This window comes from Homarus americanus, unplaced genomic scaffold (genome assembly GCF_018991925.1).
Source record: "Homarus americanus isolate GMGI-L3 unplaced genomic scaffold, GMGI_Hamer_2.0 scaffold24694, whole genome shotgun sequence".
Taxonomy (NCBI): domain Eukaryota; kingdom Metazoa; phylum Arthropoda; class Malacostraca; order Decapoda; family Nephropidae; genus Homarus; species Homarus americanus.
The window spans coordinates 545,245-563,092 of record NW_024732780.1 but is presented as its reverse complement, the minus strand read 5'-3'; the positions used below and the strand labels follow the sequence as shown (position 1 = coordinate 563,092).

Genomic DNA, 17,848 nt, shown 5'->3' with positions numbered 1-17,848 from the left:
AGCTGGACTCCATGGTCGCCCAAGAAATCATTGCACCAGCCGGGGATGACTCGTCTCCATGGTGTCACCCTATGGTAGTCGTCGCAAAACCCAAAGGTGGTGTTCGGATCACCACTGACCTCTCCAAGCTCAACAGCCAGGTGTTTCGTCCTGTGCACCCTTCTCCCACGCCCTTTGCAGCCATTCTCAGTGTGGACCTGAAGGCGCGCTTCTTCACGACGATGGACGCCCTGTGTGGATACTGGCAGATAGAGCTTGCCGAAGAAGACCGACCACTCACAACTTTCATTACCCGGCATGGACGTTACAGTTATTGCCGTGGCCCCATGGGATTCGCTGCTACAGGAGATACCTTTTGCCTTCGAGGAGATATGGCTCTACAAGGTCTGGCAAAATGCGTGAAAGTGGTCGACGACATACTCGTGTATGATGAGGACTACATGGATCACATCTGCCGTATCTACGAGGTACTCAACAGGTGCCGGAAGCACGGCATCACCCTAAATGCCGACAAGTTGGTTCTTGCCGGCTCTTCAGTGGACTTTTGTGGGTACACCCTCTCCGGGAATTGGTATTGCAGCTGACCCGGAGAAGGTCCGCGCTATCACGGATTTTCCCACCCCTGCTAACCTCACCGACTTGAGGCCCTTCATCGGTCTCGTCAACCAGTTAGCAGAGTCATGATCCTCTGTCTCTTGTCATGATCCTCTGTCTCCTGTCATGATCCTCCGTCTCCTGTAATTATCCTGTCTCCTGTCATGATCCTCTGTCTCTTATCATGATCCTCTGTCTCCTGTAATGATACTATCTCCTGTCATGATCCTCTGTCGTCTGTAATGATCCTGTCTCTTGTCATTGAAGGTTCCAAGTGTTCCCTGAAGAAGGCAGTGATGGGTAGGGAAACACCGGGTAACACTGACGTCCATTTATTAACGGATAGGAGAAATACAAGTAGTGACTAGCGTGTGCCATGCACGACACACAGAGTCAGACTGAGACTGCATTGCCGTATGGCAGCCTCGGGGCAATGTTGCCACATAACACGTGCAGTGTTGCCACGTAATTACATATATAAATGCTACTCGGCACAGTAGCTTAGATACATAACCTACATCTCCCTCCCCCCCCTCACGCTCATAGTCTTTGTCTTGAGCGGACTTCTTAGTCCTCAGTCGCTCCGAGCGTCGAGGTGCACTGTGGGGCGGATCCTCGTGAGGTGTAGGGGACTCGTCCTCGGTCAGGGGGCCAGCAGCAGGGGGTGGAACTGGCCGGAGGAAGTGGCGGTTCCTCCACCAGACGCGGCCGCTCGGCATCCTGACCTTGTAGTCCCACAACCGGCCGACGCCCATCACTATGCCCACCTTGTCCCAACGTGTCGTCATCTGGTCCTGGACGTGGACAAGGACACCAATCTTCAGCGGCTGAAGAGGGCGGGCACGGTCGTCATACCGAGCCTTGGCGTCTTCGGCATGTGTAGCGGCGCGGCGGTCGCAGCTCTCTGCTCTGGTCTGCCACTCCTTCACAAAGGCCTTGGCGTGTGCAGGAACGCAAGAGCGGAGAGGGTGACCACACAGGATCTGGGCAGGGGAGCGTCCTGTGTGGATGGGAGTATTACGTAACTCCAGGAGTCCTTTGTCAAACGCCTCACAGTCTATGTTGCCTGAAGGAGCCACCTTGAGGATGAGGTGCTTGACGGTCTTGACCGCAGCCTCAGCGTGGCCGTTTGACTGTGGGTAGTGGGGTGTTGACACGATGTGGTGGACTCCCCAACGCTCCAGGAATCCTGTAAAGTCCCGGCTGGTGAACTGTGGCCCACCGTCCGTCCGCAGACGTACGGGGACGCCCAGGTTACGAAAGAGGTGCCGGAAGTGGCGAATGGTGGCCGCGGACGTCGTGAACGAGCCACAGATTACCACCACAGGCCAGCCAGAGAGTCGGTCGGCGACAACGAGGAAATGTTTCTCAGCTGTGCTGAAGAAATCAGCCGACACGGACTTGAAGGGCCTGGTGGGTTCGTCGTTGCACAAGAGGGCTCCTGCTGTTGACTGGGCTGCATGATCTGGCACGGCTCACAGGCACGGACCGTATTGACGATATCCGCGTCAATGCCGGGCCAGTACACAGCCTGCCTTGCGCGGCGCTTGGTGGCCTCTGCCCCACGATGGCACCGTACAGGACGAGGTCCCGATCTGCGTAGAGGTCCTCACATATCTTCCAATACGGGCGTAGGGCGTTGTGGAGGTCAAAACGGTCGCGAGGGAACCCAGTCCTCACACTCTCCAAGAGCTGAGTGTAGGAGGGGTCGTCGCGTGCCGCGGTCCGTAGTTCCTCAAGGGCCAGATCGCTGTCGGGTGGCGACACTGAGGTGTGGGTGCTGGCGAGAGACTGTACGGCCTGCAAAGTGACGATGTTGCTGACGGAGAAACCGGCCTCGGTGCTGAGCATCTCGTCATCAGGTGTCGGGCGGCTGACAGGGGAGCGGGAGAGGGCATCCGGGATGCACATCTCCTTACTTGCGCTCCAAGCCGCGGTGAAGACGAAGGCCAAAATCTTCTCCTTCAGGCGCTGGAGGCGGGGATTCTCGATGGCGTCCAGCGAATAGTGGATAAGAATGGGGACCAAGGGCCTGTGGTCTGTGATGAGGTCGAAGTGCTGTAGGCCAATCAAGTAAAATTTGCACTTCGATAAGGCCCATACCACTGCCAGCAGCTCCAGCTCGATGGTAGTGTAGCAAGACTCAGCATCGGTGAGGAAGCAAGAGCCACACTGTACGAGCCGGTACTTTCCTCCGCCGTGATCCTGGAGAAGGGCGTAACCAACCCCGTATTGGCGCGAGGCGTCTGTCTGGAGGACGGTGGGGAGCGCTGGGTCGAAAGTAGCGAGGATAGGTGGACTTGACAGGGCCTCCTTCACCTTATGAAAGGAGAGGTCGTGGTCAGGGGTCCACGTGAAAGTCCTCTTGGGGCTCATCAGGGGGCGGAGAGGCCTGGCAGTGGCGGAGACATCAGGAGAAAATTCTGCCAGCTGGTTCACCAGGCCCATGAAAGACCTGAGATCCGTAAGGTTGGCACGTTTGGCAAAGTCTGCTATGGTGCGAACTTTCTCCGGGTCCGCAGCAATGCCATCCCTTGAGAGTCGGTAGCCGCAGAAAGACACTGCAGGTGCGGCAAAGATGAACTTCTCGGCATTCAGAGTCAGTACCTCGTCGATGCGGCGAAGATGCGTCAGGTAGTCCGCGTCATAGAGGAGGACGTCATAAACTACCTTCACGCAGTTGGTCACGCCTTGAAGTGCCATGTCACCAGGGAGACAGAAAGCGTCCCCCGTAGCAGTGAATTCCTTATGGCCACGGCAGTAGCGGAAGCGTCCGTAAGGAAAGTGATGAAAGTGGTCAGTGGCTGATCCTTCTTCTTCAGTGGGATCTGCCAGTAACCACAGAGGGCGTCCATTATCGAAAAGTGCCGTACCTTCGGGTCCACACTCCATATAGCTGCAAAAGGTGTGGGTGTAGGGTGGGCGGGACAGGACACCTGGCTGTTAAGCTTAGACAAGTCGGTAGTAATCTGCACTCCACCGTTAGTCTTAGCCACAGCGACTAGAGGGTGGCACCAAGGGGACGGGTCGTCACCAACGGGTACGATGACACCGTGGGCCACCATGGAATCCAGTTCCTTTTTGACTGAATCCCTGAAGGCGAGAGGGATCAACTGGGGAGTGTGTATGGCAAACGGCTGCGCATCTTCCAGCAGGTGTATCCTCATAGGCGGACCAGTAGGGCCTCCTTCTTCACCAGCACTTCCAAGTACTCCTTCAGGAAGTAGGCCCTTGTGGCTGAAGGAGACGTCTTGCTGTGAAGAGGAAGCAGCCGTGACTTGGGTGGAGGTGGGGCGGGAGTGGACGCAGGCTCTGGGCAGCTCTGTGCGGCAGCGCCAGGCGCGTCGCTCGTTGACTCACGCACCCTGCTGGCGGTGCACCGAGCAGCTGGGATCTGCTCAGGAAAGTCTCTGGGCACCACGCCTAACTCCTTGCAGTGCTCCCATGACAACAAGGGTGTAGTGAGAGTAGGCTGCACGTCCATCCATCCGTGACACGACCTGTCGCCGTAGGTAATCTCTGCTTGAAAGGAGCCCACAGCGTCCGGCATCTGGGAACCGTCCACATTGTAGTACTGCAGCTGCGGCGGTGGTCCCAGGTCGCGTTTGGTGAGGCCCAGTTTCTGGAGGTGCTTCAGGTCTATCACCGTAGTATCAGCGTCGGTGTCCGGTATCACCTCGATGTGACCCGACACATCACCGTGAGTGGCGGCGACGCGGATGGTAGGGGAAGGGGTAGCCCTGGGGCGTGTGGTCGATTCCACCCTCCTGATGTGGAAGAACGTGCGGCAGCCTTCACGTTGTTGGCCGCCTTCTTACCCTTCTTGTACTGTGAGATAGCTCTCACAGCAGGTGGGGCCCATAAGGCAGAGGTGGCTGACTTGGTGGCCTCGTATGACCGACATTCAGTCACTACCACCTGGAGTGTGGAGGAAGCGTCCAGGGGGATGAGTCGCTGCACCAACTCTTCTTGCCTGGCACCTGTCAAGATCCTGTGCTTGATCCAGGCTTCCTCACATTCCCGGCAGTGCGCCTTGCAGACGTCGATCTCCTCCGACAAACTCTTCAAACTCACAAAAAAGTCATCAAAGGATTCATTCTCCACCTGCTTGCAGCTGGTGAAGGTGAGGCGACGCAAAGCCTCGTTATTCCGACCTTTAACGTGCTCCTTTAAAAGGTCGAGTACATCCGTCACTGAAGATGTAGAATCGGGAGGCACTTGCAACGTGTGCTCCAAAACTCTCTGGGTATCCAGCGACAAACACATCCGCAGTTGGATGAGATGTTTGTTTGGAGGCATGCTATCAAGGTCCACCATCGTGGAGTAATCTGTCCACCGCCGCCTCCACTCACGAAAAAGCTGAAACGTGACGTCTGGTGAGAGGGTGGGTGGGGGTTGAACAGATGCCTTGGGAGCTGTTGGAGTAGCAAGAGTACCTGGAGGATGCTGGTGTGGTGGGGGAGGGAGGGTACTGGCGCCTTGGTGCGCAATACCTGCGAGTGAGGGAGGGTGGGTTAGCACCAGGGTCGCCAATAGTGCATCAAAACGCGCCTTTTCCTCCTCTCTTCGTATCTCCTCCCTCTGAAATTCCATCTCTCTGCATCTCTCGTCCCTGTCGTCCATCCACCTCAGAATTGTGGCAATGTCCGTCGCTGGAAGTGGAGGATGAGAGTCTGCACCCGGTGGAGGGGAAGATGGTGGGGAGTCGTATCTCCCATCTTGACGTTGTCCCTTCTTACCGCCCATCGTAGTATGCTTGAACTGCACTGTTTAGTATATAAAGTGGCGCCTCATCAGCTCGACCCACATATATATGATGTAAACAGCGCAGAAATAACGCATAGAGTCCACTGTTCTGTCCGTGAGTGCGTGCGTGCGTGCGTGTGTGTGTGTGTGAGTGTGTGTGTGTGTGTCTGAGAGAGCAGATCGTGGTGGCCTTAATGCGGGTGGCTGGAGCCGCCGCGGAGCCAAGAACGTCAGTGTCTCCCCGGATGTCACACGAGAAGGGTGTACGCCTGCGTGCTCCGTGGGTACCACAAAAAACAGGCCAATGCTCAACTCTCAGCTCTAGACACACTAATACACTGACACTAACACTGCCACCGTCACTAAAACGCACTGTGACGGCGCAACACTGCACGTTGCGGCGAAACACAACGCAACACAACACAACAGAGTCGCCGCACACATCGCCGGCTAACTGTCGGCATTGTTCACATATTGTAAGTCCACAAATCCTACTCACTGCGCCATGAAGGTTCCAAGTGTTCCCTGAAGAAGGCAGTGATGGGTAGGGAAACACAGGGTAACACTGAAGTCTCAGTCTGACTCTGTGTGTTGTGCCATGCACGACACACAGAGTCAGACTGAGACTGCCTTGCCATATGACAGCCTCGGGGCAATGTTGCCACATAACACGTGCAGTGTTGCCACGTAATTACATATATAAATCTTACTCGGCACAGTAGCTTATATATAAGGTTGCTACTCGGCACAGTAGCTTAGATACATAACCTACACTCCTGTCAGCCGCCCTACTCCAGAAGACCATGCTCTCGACACCGACCTCGCTCTTTCCGTGAGGACTGTGGTCACCCTACACGTGGTCCAATCCCTTCATTCGGACCTGTCACCAAATGACGACAAGGCAATGGAGGACCTTCGAACAGCGGCCCGAGATGACCCTTCCTACGTCCGACTCGTCGATTGTGTGAGGAATGGATTCCCGAGCAACCGCTACGACCTTCACAACACCCTGCTCCTGTATTGGAAACTCCGTGATGAACTCTACTGCGACGGGGACCTTGTTCTGTATGGAGCACGTGTATTTGTCCCTGCTGCCTCACGTCCCCACATCTTGGCTCGCCTTCACGACAGTCACCGTGGAGCTGAGGCCACCAAACGGCGTGCAAGACAGACTGTGTTCTGGCCCAGCATCGACTCCGACATTTACAATGCTGTCCATGCGTGTGAGCCCTGCCAAGTACTACAACCCAGCCAGCAGAAGGAACCCTTCATGAGTGACGACAATCCCACCCTCCCCTTTGAGTCTGTGTCGGCCGACGTTTTCTGTGTGTCAGGAAAGTCCTTCCTTGTTATCATCGAACGTCTCTCTGGTTGGCCGGTTGTCATCAAGTGAGGTAATGATACGACGTCTGCCGGCACCATCAGCAAGTTCTGCCACTACTTCCGTGACTTGGGCGTTCCTGTGCGCCTGCGAACCGACATAGGGCCCCAGTTCACAAGCCGGGACTTTGCTGTGTTCCTTAACCGATAGGGAGTCCGGCATGTGTTGTCATCGCCCCATTACCCACAGTCCAATGGTCACGCTGAGGCTGCTGTCAAATCCCTGAAGCACCTCATCCTCAAAGTGGCCCCTTCTGGGAATATTGACTGCAAGGCCTTCGACCGGGGTCTCCTTGAACTCCGCAACACACCCAATTACACCAGACACTCACCTGTCTAGGTCTTGTATGGATGCCCCCATCGTTCTTGTGTCCCTGCTCACCCTCAGTCCTTCTCCAAGGAATGGCAGGCCAAGACAGAGGATTGTGATTGCCGAGCTGCCGAACGTGTTCATGATGTTGTCGCCCGCTACAACGACCACGCCCGTTCTCTCCCCAAGTTGAGTGTTGGCACCCAAGTCCGTGTTCAGGACCCGACCTCCCTACGTTGGGACAAAGTGGGCATAGTCATGGGTGTCCGTAGGTCATGGGACTACCAGGTGCGGTTACCCAGTGGCCGTGTGTGGTGGAGGAACCGCCGTTTTCTCCGCCCCGTAACAATGCCTTCTGCTGAACCTGCCACCAGTGTCGAGTCCCATATCCTCCCCAGTGATCAAGTCCCTCGACGCTCAGAATGGCTCCAAAAGAAAAGGTCCGCTCAAGACTTTGCTATGAGCGTATAAGAGGTGTATTTATATTATGTATGTTGTATGTATATTATATATGTACTCCATTTATATACATTAATTATTTAGATTAGCCAGCAGCGTGTGGCAATGCCTTTATCATGTCACCACACGCTTAGATAATGTGCCTGGCGACATGTGGAAGCTGCTAATGTATCACTTGCCACATGTCGCCTGAGAGGTCAGTTGACCCATAGAGAGAGTAGGGGAGTACGTGTGCAGATCCAGCAAATAGAACCTACAAAGAGCTCTACAGGTGTTTGTGTTCGCTCCTGTAGTTAGAACTGAGTACCCAGAACATGTACAATGTTTGCTGCTTATTCTTCCTCCACGTATTAATGTTTCTATGAGTCCCTCTTCTACCCTGTTATCTTCGTATGTGTATTTGGTTATTCCTTCTTGAGTGTCTTTTAATAGTCTCTCATTTGTTACTGTTGGCTGGGAGGTGACTGAGTAAAATCTGATTCCTATGCTTTCTCCGACGTCGGTTGGCCTCTGCTTTCTGGTTGGTGATGATGGGGGAGCACCTTGTCCAGTGGGGATCTCTCTATGTGGTTTTACTGATGGTGGCTTCTCTGATTGGTCGGTTGTGTTCTTTAGGGTCTCGTGGTGTGTTGTCGTTGGTTGGGAGTGGGTTGTTTCCATTTCACTCTCTTCGCCTGTGTAATCTTCTTGCTTTGTTATTTTCTTTTCCTTATCCTTGCTGGTGATTTCTTGACTGTTTTCGGTTATTATTTTGAAAATGTCTGCTGATGGGGCATCGCCTGGGAAGTTTACCTGTGGTAGGTTGTCCACTGCAAACATTTCTCTGACAGTTTTTTCGAATGTACCTGGTTTAGCCACGTTGTTTATGAGGGCATGTATCAGTGAGGTTAGTATTGTGAAGGGTAGACCTTCACTTAGCTTCAGGTAAGTGTTTTCTGCGTTGGACTTATCTTTTGTTTTTTCTAACACTTTAGAAGTGGTGTCTTGCAACTTTGGTATTGCAGCATAGATTTTCGCTAGGTCAGTTTCTATTTGTTTGTTCGACTTTTCTTTTTCATTCATGTCTTTAATGATGTCCTTCCTTACAGGGCAGCGAGCTGCAAAGTATGGTGAGGTCCTTTGCAATTGAGACATTTTGGGTTTTCGTTGCTGTTACACTCCATGAATGTGTGCCCTTCAGCTCCATATTCCGAGCAGAACTTTCTGTTTTTATTAGGTCAATTGGCTGATACGTGGTTATATTTGTATCATGTCCAGCATGGTGTTATGGGGTAGAAGTCTTCTTTTTCAATTTGGTGTTTTTGAAAGGTGGTAGTGGGTGATGTAAATGCCATTTTCTATTGCCTTCTGAGCCATGGCGATTTCTGTGAATCTTATTTTCATCATCGTTGCAGCCCTGGGGAGCAGTACCACCTCTTCCACGTTAGCCCATGTGTTTTTCTCTTCTATTTTTTTGCGCTATTTCAGTTGGTGATTTGTTAGTAATGGTCTTATCCAATCTTTTGATAACGATTGACTTCTTAGCTCTTAGCTGTGGTGGGATGGCTATTTCAAAGTTATCTCTTTTTAGCGTATCTATCAATTCAGTCGATAACATGAGACCTACATCCTTTTCTTTTAAGCAAAGCACTATGAAAGAGTCCTTTGCTTCTATTAGTGCAGCGAATTTGATTCCTGGGCGAGCGCATAGGATTGTGCCTAACACGTATGTGTATGTATGTGTGTGAGTGTCTCCATGTGGCACCCGTAAGGGGAACCCACTACCCTAGTGTTAAAAGCTGCTCGCTTATGTGAGGCGCGAGCCTAGTGTACCTAATTGGAGGGAGGGAAGGGGAGGATGAGGGATAGCAACCCCCTCCCTGGGTAGACCCGCACAATCACGGTTATCCAGGAAGGCTCGGCGGTGGTAGGGGCTTCGGCCCCCTTTCCTTTTCACAAACTCCTGGGAAGGAGGTGAAAACTTACAGGAGGGACCTGAGGACATATACACCTGAGGGTGCAGGTCCCCAGGTTAGAACAAAAAGAGGAAAGACTGAGAGGGAGGGAAAGACCCCAAACCACGTCAGGGCCAACAGCCGACAGCAGCCCCCCAGCAGGAGTGTGGGTCACTCACTCTACCCGTGGGGAGTTCTGCTGCCTTTGGCAGTCCAGAGGGCTCGCGGGGGTGTCTGGTTTCGATCAGGCTTAGAGTGGTGGTCTAATGGGTACTTCGTAACAGGCGGGTCGCCGTCAGCAGGCTTCCAATGGTGGTTGAATACCAATGATGCTACAGCTGCTAGGTCAGAGTCAAAGACTGTCTGGCTTTGGCAGTGATGTCGTCGTGTAATGGTAATGCAACTGAATTACAAGGACTGAGAGGGGCTTATGTACACAGGGTGACCTAACAAAACAGCGGGTTGAGGTGTTGATTGTATGTAGAAGTCCGCGTGTTTATTGGGCTAATGAAATATATATATATATATATATATATATATATATATATATATATATATATATATATATATATATATATATATATATATATATATATATATATATATATATATATATATATATATATATATATATATATATATATATATATATATATATATATATATATATATATATATATATATATAAATATATAGTAATTAACAGAACCGTCCCTAGGGGGGTGCGGATCCCAGGCCAATTCATCAAGACCTCACTAGCCAGCACTCGAACCCTCGACCTCTGCTTGTGACCAGGGATCGCTATCACCGTGCCACGAGGAAAACAAAAGCGATTCTAGACTTTGTTATATTTCAAACAAAGCTTGTTCTATCGTGCTACCATCAGTTCCGTGAACCTCTACTGGGGATTGCCCGTGCCAACTATGTAGTCAGAGTAGCATTCTACTGAAGCCAGCTAGGAAACGCGAGGTTACATATATATCGCATTAGCGTATATAGCAAATGGACCCCCCTGTCTATTGATTTTGTAAATAAATTTACAAGGGGTCAGCTAATCTATTCCTTACACTCTTTCAAAACTCTAGGGAAATTTCATTCGGCCCTGGGGATTTTGTCTTCATTAAATTTTTTATCTTCTTTAGAACATCCTCTTTTCTGATAGTGATAGTCTTTAATTTCTCTTCTTCATTTTCCCTAAATATCAGTTCCACCTCTGGCGTTTCCTTGTGAATCTCTTCTGTGAAAACTAATAAGAAATAGCTGTTTAATACTTTGCTTATTTCCTTACTATCATCGATCACTTCCCCTTTCTCTGACTTTAAAGGCCCCACTTTGTCCTTGACCTTTGTCCTATATACCTGGAAAAATCCCTTAGGATTCGCCTTGGATTCTCTTGCTATCCTGATTTTGTAGTCCCTGTTTACCTTCTGTATATTTTTCTTAGCATTCCTAGATAGTTCATTTTCCCTATCTCTGAGATTCTCCTCCCCTCCCTTTAATTTCTTATAAATTCCTTTCTTTATTCCTATGTCATGTTTAAGTTTTTGGTCATCCACCTTGGCTCATTCTTATTTGATCTAATTTTTCGGTATGGTATATTTTGTTCCTATGCTTTACGTAATATACTAGTGAATTTAGTATAGTCATGATCAATTTTTGTGTCGCCGGTGACTTCACCCATTCCTACCCGAGACTGACTTGACCATTCCCAGGTGACCTCACCTAGGTACCTTCTTAACCCCTCATAATCCGCCGATCGAAAGTCTGGGACTGTGACCATATTGTAATTATTTTTTGCTTCCCAATTTAGGGTAAACCTGATTTCTCTGTGATTACTGTTCCCTAGTTCTTCCCCTATTGTGATATCTCTGATATTTTCTTTATTTGTTAATACTAGGTCTAATATATTGTCACCTCTAGTAGGTTCTGTAATTAGTTGTTTTAAAAAATTGTCCTGAACTGCGTCTAGGAAGTCGTCAGATTCATAGTCACCTACACTGTTGTCCCAGTCAATATTTCTGAAATTGAAATCCCCCATAATGCACAGGTTGTTTTATTTTGCTGCGCTACTCATTTCTTGCCATATGGGCTGAGCTGTTTCTTTCCCAAGACTTGGGGGCCTGTAAATCCCTCCCATAATTAGTTTTTCTCTTCCTTCCGCAATTTCTACCCATACAGACTCGGTTCATATTTCACCCTTTATTGTATTATTAATACAACATTTTAATGTATCCCTGGCGAAAAGTGCCACCCCTCCCCCCTCACTACCTTCCCTGTTCTTGTGAAAAAGGTTGTACCCTTCTACCTTCTATGTGAACTCTGATAAAAAGTTCTTGATCGCCAGAGTCATCCAAGTTTCGGTGATTGCTATGACGTCTACTTTCACGGTACATACAACCGCTCTCAGCAAGTCTATTTTATTTCTAACGCTCCTACTGTTTGTATAGTATACATTTAAACCTACCCTTCCCTGGTCCTGTTTTACCCCTTGTCTTGAGTGACCAATTTTACTCCCCAGGACCCGTTTGTTTTTTTACTCCCACTTACCCTGACCTCTCTCTACTGGTAAACCCCCCTTCCCCTTTGCAGACAACATCCTTACCCCCGTGCGAGACAAGTGTACCCCGTCACGACTGTACAGGAAGTCGTTGCCATAGAACGGTCGCCAGTTATCAATGAATGCCCAACCATTGCTTGCACAATGTTTTTCCAGGCGGCAATTTATAGCAATTGCCCTGGACAGCCACTCACCGCCAATCCCTCTTCTAGGCAAGACACCACATGCTCTAGGGATTCCTCCCCTATATCTAACCTTCCCTAGCACCTCCCTATACCTCCTGAAAAGTTCCTCACTCCTAACCTTTCCTATGTCGTTACCTCCTACACTAAGACACACGACTGGCTTGGTACCCTACCCTGACAAAACCCTATCCATCCTCTCAGCTACATGTCCTATCCCAGCCCCATGTAAAAACACCCTAGTCCTATGTTTCCTATCTCTTTCGCAAAAAGTCGTATCCAAGAACCTCACCTGGCTGCCCCCAACTACCACGACCTTACCACTGAGCAGGGTTTGACCAACTGCCCTTTCCTCTTCTGCCACCACGCCGTCATGCCTCTTGTCTTCCTCCAACACCTGGTAGGGGTTTCTGCACTCCACACCCTAGTCAGCTTTCCTGAGTCTGACCTTAGACCCTTGGAGACAACCACTCTCCACTCCTGCTCCTCCTGACCCTCCTTTGTAGGTGTCCTGCTGAGCAGGATACCCACCTGAAGGAGTTCAGTTCTGAGGGCTTCGTTCTCTCTTTTGAAACGTCCTCTCTCCGCAGTTGTTCCACTTGACTTAACAGAGTGGCCGGGGGGTCGTCTCTCCCCACACACCGTTCCTCATCCCCCACGGCGGCCATTTTCTATGGTCACTAAAACGAGCACATAAAGGCACGTCCTTCTCCAAGCTAGTTCAGGTCGGTACTGAGCTAGGTCAGGTCGGTACTGTATGTTGAAGCGTGCTATATGTACTAATTTATTTTGATTTTTATACTGTAGTTACATACATACATACTGTAATATACATATTGTTAATTTCCCAATCATACTATTAATATGCCAAGTATTATGTAATTTACTATGTTATAACATCTTTCATATATTTCTCCATTTGGCAATCTTCGCATGTAAAAGTCGTCTGAAAAGTGTCGGTTTTCACCATTTGTTGGAAGCACGTAATTTTCACTAGATAGCTTAACAGGTCCCTTTTATACCGAAATATCAGCCAGTTGGCTGGATCACATAGATCTTTATCAGCATGCCGTTAGCGTAGGTATAACTGTCCATTTTAAAAGCCTTAGGTGTTTTAGAAAATACATATTTTTCTAGGGAACCTTTCATTGACATTTCGATTTCTTCTCTCTTACTTTTTGTCTGCAACCGAGATGTATTTTCTGTATCTGTCTCTATCCCTGCTGGCCAATGGTATAATAAAAAACGAGGGCTGTGTATGATAGTAAAATAATGTATATCAACAGTTTCACAAAGCACAAATCACGGACAACTGAAGATTTAGAGTTTCGACAACACTGACAGGTGACAGCTCTCAACGTCCTCACTCCTATTCGACAGAGAGCACAGTAAAGAATTACATTGTTTTCAGTCTGGGTGGTAAGATCCTACCTTTGACCTCATGTCACCAGATGCATTGCTTAACTGTGCTGATCACTAATCCTTCAGGTGGTCTTCTGTCACTAATTCTGGTGTTGGGTGAGGTAAGGGACGCGGGGCCCCACTAGCGCGGGGCCCGGGGCGGTCGCACCTGTTGCCATACCCTAGTAGGCTGTGTCATACGGAGGCGAATATTTTTTTTTGGAGTTTGAAAAATCGGCCCATGGTATTAATGATGTAATTCTATGTGCAGAATCATGTGATATCTTCAGATTTGAAAAGTTTTCATTTTTTGCTAGGTAAATTTTAACTTGAAATCTTATGAAAATTCAGTATTCCCACCCTTTTACCAACACCACTAAATAGCTTATTTAAAGTAAAGTAAATGTATCAGGTTAATTTATTAGGATGAAAATGATCCAGAATAGTGAAACGAATGATCTTGACACATTTATTAAATTTAATATTCCTTTAGAAAACAAAATCATCAAATACAAAAACCGGTTTTACTACTACGACCAGGTGTTGCTGCACACCATAGAGAACATGTCTTTCTTGCTTCTGTTTCTACTCATCACCTCCCTGCTGACCACCTGAGCTCGGATGTAGCCTTCCCTCCTCTCCTGGCTGTACACGTGACTGCTGGCCTCGCTCACTTGCTGTACACAACGCTCTATACTCTGGGTGTGCGAGGGCCAGGCAGGGACATGCATGGGGTTGTCCAGGAAAGCTCTGACTTGAACATTGGTGAGGCTGCAGGTAAGAGGGGGCTCACTGCCAGCCTGGATGTTATCCAGATCTATGAGATCAGTGAGGGTCTTGGCACCTAGATTGACTTCAGGAGTCTTCCTGACCCTGAAGGAATCGTCACCAACTGATTCGTCATGCCCAGATCCTCTCATAAGTCTCATATCCAAGATCTTTTTGACTGCCACTCTTCTCTCCTCCTCATCCTTACTGCAGAGCATTGTCTGCAGAACTGCCTCGGGATGAGCATACCAGTAAGATCTCCTCACAGTCTGCTCCACAATCTGAACAACCTTCCTTGGCTGACTCCTCAGGAGCTCAAGCTGGAAGAGAACATGCCTCGGACCTTCGGAGAACGATGACTTGACCTTGGTGTTGAACCAATTTGGCAAGTAGACACTCACGATGAATTGGACAATAAGTCTCAGGTTGTGAAGCTGGTTCCCTTTCAGTTTATGATGAGCGACCCAAATTCTGCAGAACCTGAGAGCCGTTGTGAGCCACCTAGTATGTGAGACTGGACCTATCTGCAGGTAAGCAAGTCTATCAGGCATGACCCCAGTTTTGATGGCACTGCAAATCATGAAACCATAGTACTGGTCAGTACTCAGGTCGTCAATGACAGTATGTGCAAGCTCAACGAGTGGAGGGCCAACTGTGATTTTTTCAAAGCTCGGATTTATTTCTAACTCAGTGGCAGAGTCCAGCATCTTGCAAGAGGACCAGACCATCTGTTGTTTGAAAGAGTCTTGCCATCCAGCTCCTGGATCAGATGTCTGAGTGGCAACTCGTTGGTGTGGAGGTCACAAACAATCCAGACCAGCTTCCTCCCAATCTTCCGCTCTATCCACTGTATGACCCCCCTTGCCACCCTGTGTTCGTGTTGGTGCTGTCCCCTCCAATGGCCTGCAGGGTCTGGTCTACGTTCCTCTCTCTGAGCCAGTTCACAATGTTATCTGCCACTATCTCAGCTGGTTTCCTGATGTCATCTTTCTCTGGAGTGAAATGCCACAAATACTTCCCTCCTGGTTCACTGCAGCAGGAGTAGTGTTCCTCCTTCACCATGGCAGGGAACAACTTGTCAGAATCTCCAACTTTCATGAACACTTTAGTGTCATCCCTTCTCCCATCAAAGAACAAACAATTGATTCCATTTTCTCTTATCCCCTTATCAAACTCCTCTTCTTGGTTACTGACAAGTTTCTCCTGAGCTCTCCTTACTTTGTTATGATCTATCACCAGGTGAACATCATCAGGTGTTATCAAACCACCGTCAATCCAGGCAGCTGTTGCTATCTCTGCAGTTTCTCTGAGACCAGTGTGGTGTCGCATGCTGGCCAGAGCTATGCTCGGGATATCTTTCCTATTTCGAATCTTATGCCTGGAAGGTTTGGGATCATTATTTTCTGGGTTAGGGACAAAGTCACCATTCTCCTGGTCAGCACTCGGATCAGCCATGGGGAAGTCATTAAACTCTGAATCAGCTTGACTCCAATCATCGGCCTTTTTTACCTCACCCTGGGCCTTCTCAAGTCTCTTTTCCTCGGCAACTCTTCTCCTCTTCTGTCTCTCTGTGGCAGCCTCCTGTCTCTTGGACTCCGGAATATCTTGGCTAGGAAATCATGAGAGCCCCTATACTGCCAGTCTTCTCTCTCTGTGCTTTGACAAATGCCAGTTCGATCACAGGAATCTTCAGTTCACGCTGTAAAATACAGGAGATGTGGGCCTCGGATTTACAGTCACGATCGCATCCAAACTCAGGACAGAGAACAATTGGGCACTTGCAAGTAATTATGTCAAATAACTGGTCCAGTTGCTTGGAAAAGCTGTCCTTAACTGCAAGTTTTCCTCTCCCAAGAGAGATATCTTTTGCCTTTTCCCAACTGGCTAGCAGTCTCTCACTAATCTTCTTCTGACTTGTTATGACTGGAGGCTTGAACTGAGCGATAGCTAGAGTGTACTGTGCCAAGACAGCTTTGGTCATATCACTGGCAATGTCTTTGTTTGTGTAAGTTCTTTGGTTCTTTTCACTGATTTGCCTGATTAAAACACAGTATCTCAAAGCATCTCTCAATGTAGGCAACTCCGACTTCAGGAGCTCTCTCCCAGACCCAAGATAGTGACTGAGATGGCTGGATTTTTGGTTCCTCGTCCTGACACAAGCAGCCATCGCAAATATTATCAACTTATAAATGCATCAGAATCTGAAACAGAAAAAATATTGTTAGTTGGGTTGTTAAAGAATGAAGTCAGAAAGCAATGTTCACTATTTAATTGTAATGCACTAATGCAGCTGTACGTTAGATTTTCGATAAATTTCACGCTAAAATTTACCTAGCAAAAGGTTGCAAAATATTGAAACTGAAATTATTTTCTGTTTATATACACTAAAATCTACCAAAACAGTGATGGGCCATTAGTTTTAGCTGATCTTCCCTCCTATGACACGTCTTCTAATACCCTAGGGACGGCTCTGGTGACGAATGATAGCAGTGTATGAAAGTTTTGCTCTTAATTCCCATAATCCTGTAGTATAGTGGGAAAATACATGATTGATGAACAAGTTTTTCATTTTAATTTAAATTTTTTCGATTTTTTTTCCATAATATTATACACTTCGTACATTTCAGGAGGGTTGAGTTGGTAATGCTCTAGACTCCTAACACAAGATTGGTAGGAACTATTCTGATGTGGTATTTGCTTAGTTAACCATTGCCACTTTAAATTACTGGGCGCAGCTGAGCCTTACCGCCCAGGTCTTATCATCTAACAGCCTAGAGAAACAAACTACAATACCAAATTTTCACAGGTGAAAGGTTTTTTAGAAGTGGCTGATTCACCCACTGAGTAAAAGTTTTTCCTGGTCGGGTCTACACACGAAATGGCTCCTCACTGTCTCTGTTTGCCTGTGTTTAAAATATCATCATAAACAAAAACTTACCAAATTCTCATGCAGGATCTTTGCTTTTTTAACTGAACCAAACGTAATTCGTGTTCACCAGATGAGCCTGTGCCAGCTAGTAACAACGAAGTGACCTTGTTTTGTGGACAGTCCGATCCTGCCCAATGCCCTCTGCTGCGCTATCTCTACACCAGAAGAAGGTCAGTGGTGTTAGCTGCTTACGTAATTTATTAGGCATCGTTATTTTTATGTATAATGAACTAGTGCAGAGGTTCCAACTGTGTTTTAGGCTTGTGGGCACAATTTAAATGTCTTCTACAAACATCCATTCCACAGAATTATCCCAAATTCAATTGACCCAGTAATGTAAGAGACGGCAGATAACTCTACTTGGGTTTTTGTTGTAGAGAGTTTATACTTGTGGGCTTTTGCAGAATTGTATGGCACTGAGATTGTCGTAATCTAAGCAAATTGTTTAACAAAAATGCATAAGGCCTCCACTGAGACTGTTTCGCTTATAAGGCACTTTCTTATGAGAATGTTTCATTGTAGTTTGTTCATTAATAAGGGTCTGGTACAATGCAATAGTACATACACAGGTCGATACTTGGCGGCAGC

At 48.3% G+C, this 17,848-nt stretch overlaps 1 protein-coding gene across 1 annotated transcript in view; it reads left to right on the top strand.

The window, feature by feature from the left end:
• Positions 1 to 17,600, top strand: part of LOC121868943 (SET and MYND domain-containing protein 4-like) — a 123,838-nt gene extending 106,238 nt beyond the window's left edge. Inside the window, exons 6-7 of the mRNA XM_042369975.1 lie at positions 17,331 to 17,430; positions 17,567 to 17,600. Of these exons, the coding sequence (XP_042225909.1) occupies positions 17,331 to 17,430; positions 17,567 to 17,600 (134 nt within the window). The remainder of the gene's footprint in view (positions 1 to 17,330; positions 17,431 to 17,566) is intronic.
• Positions 17,601 to 17,848: the final 248 nt, after the last annotated feature.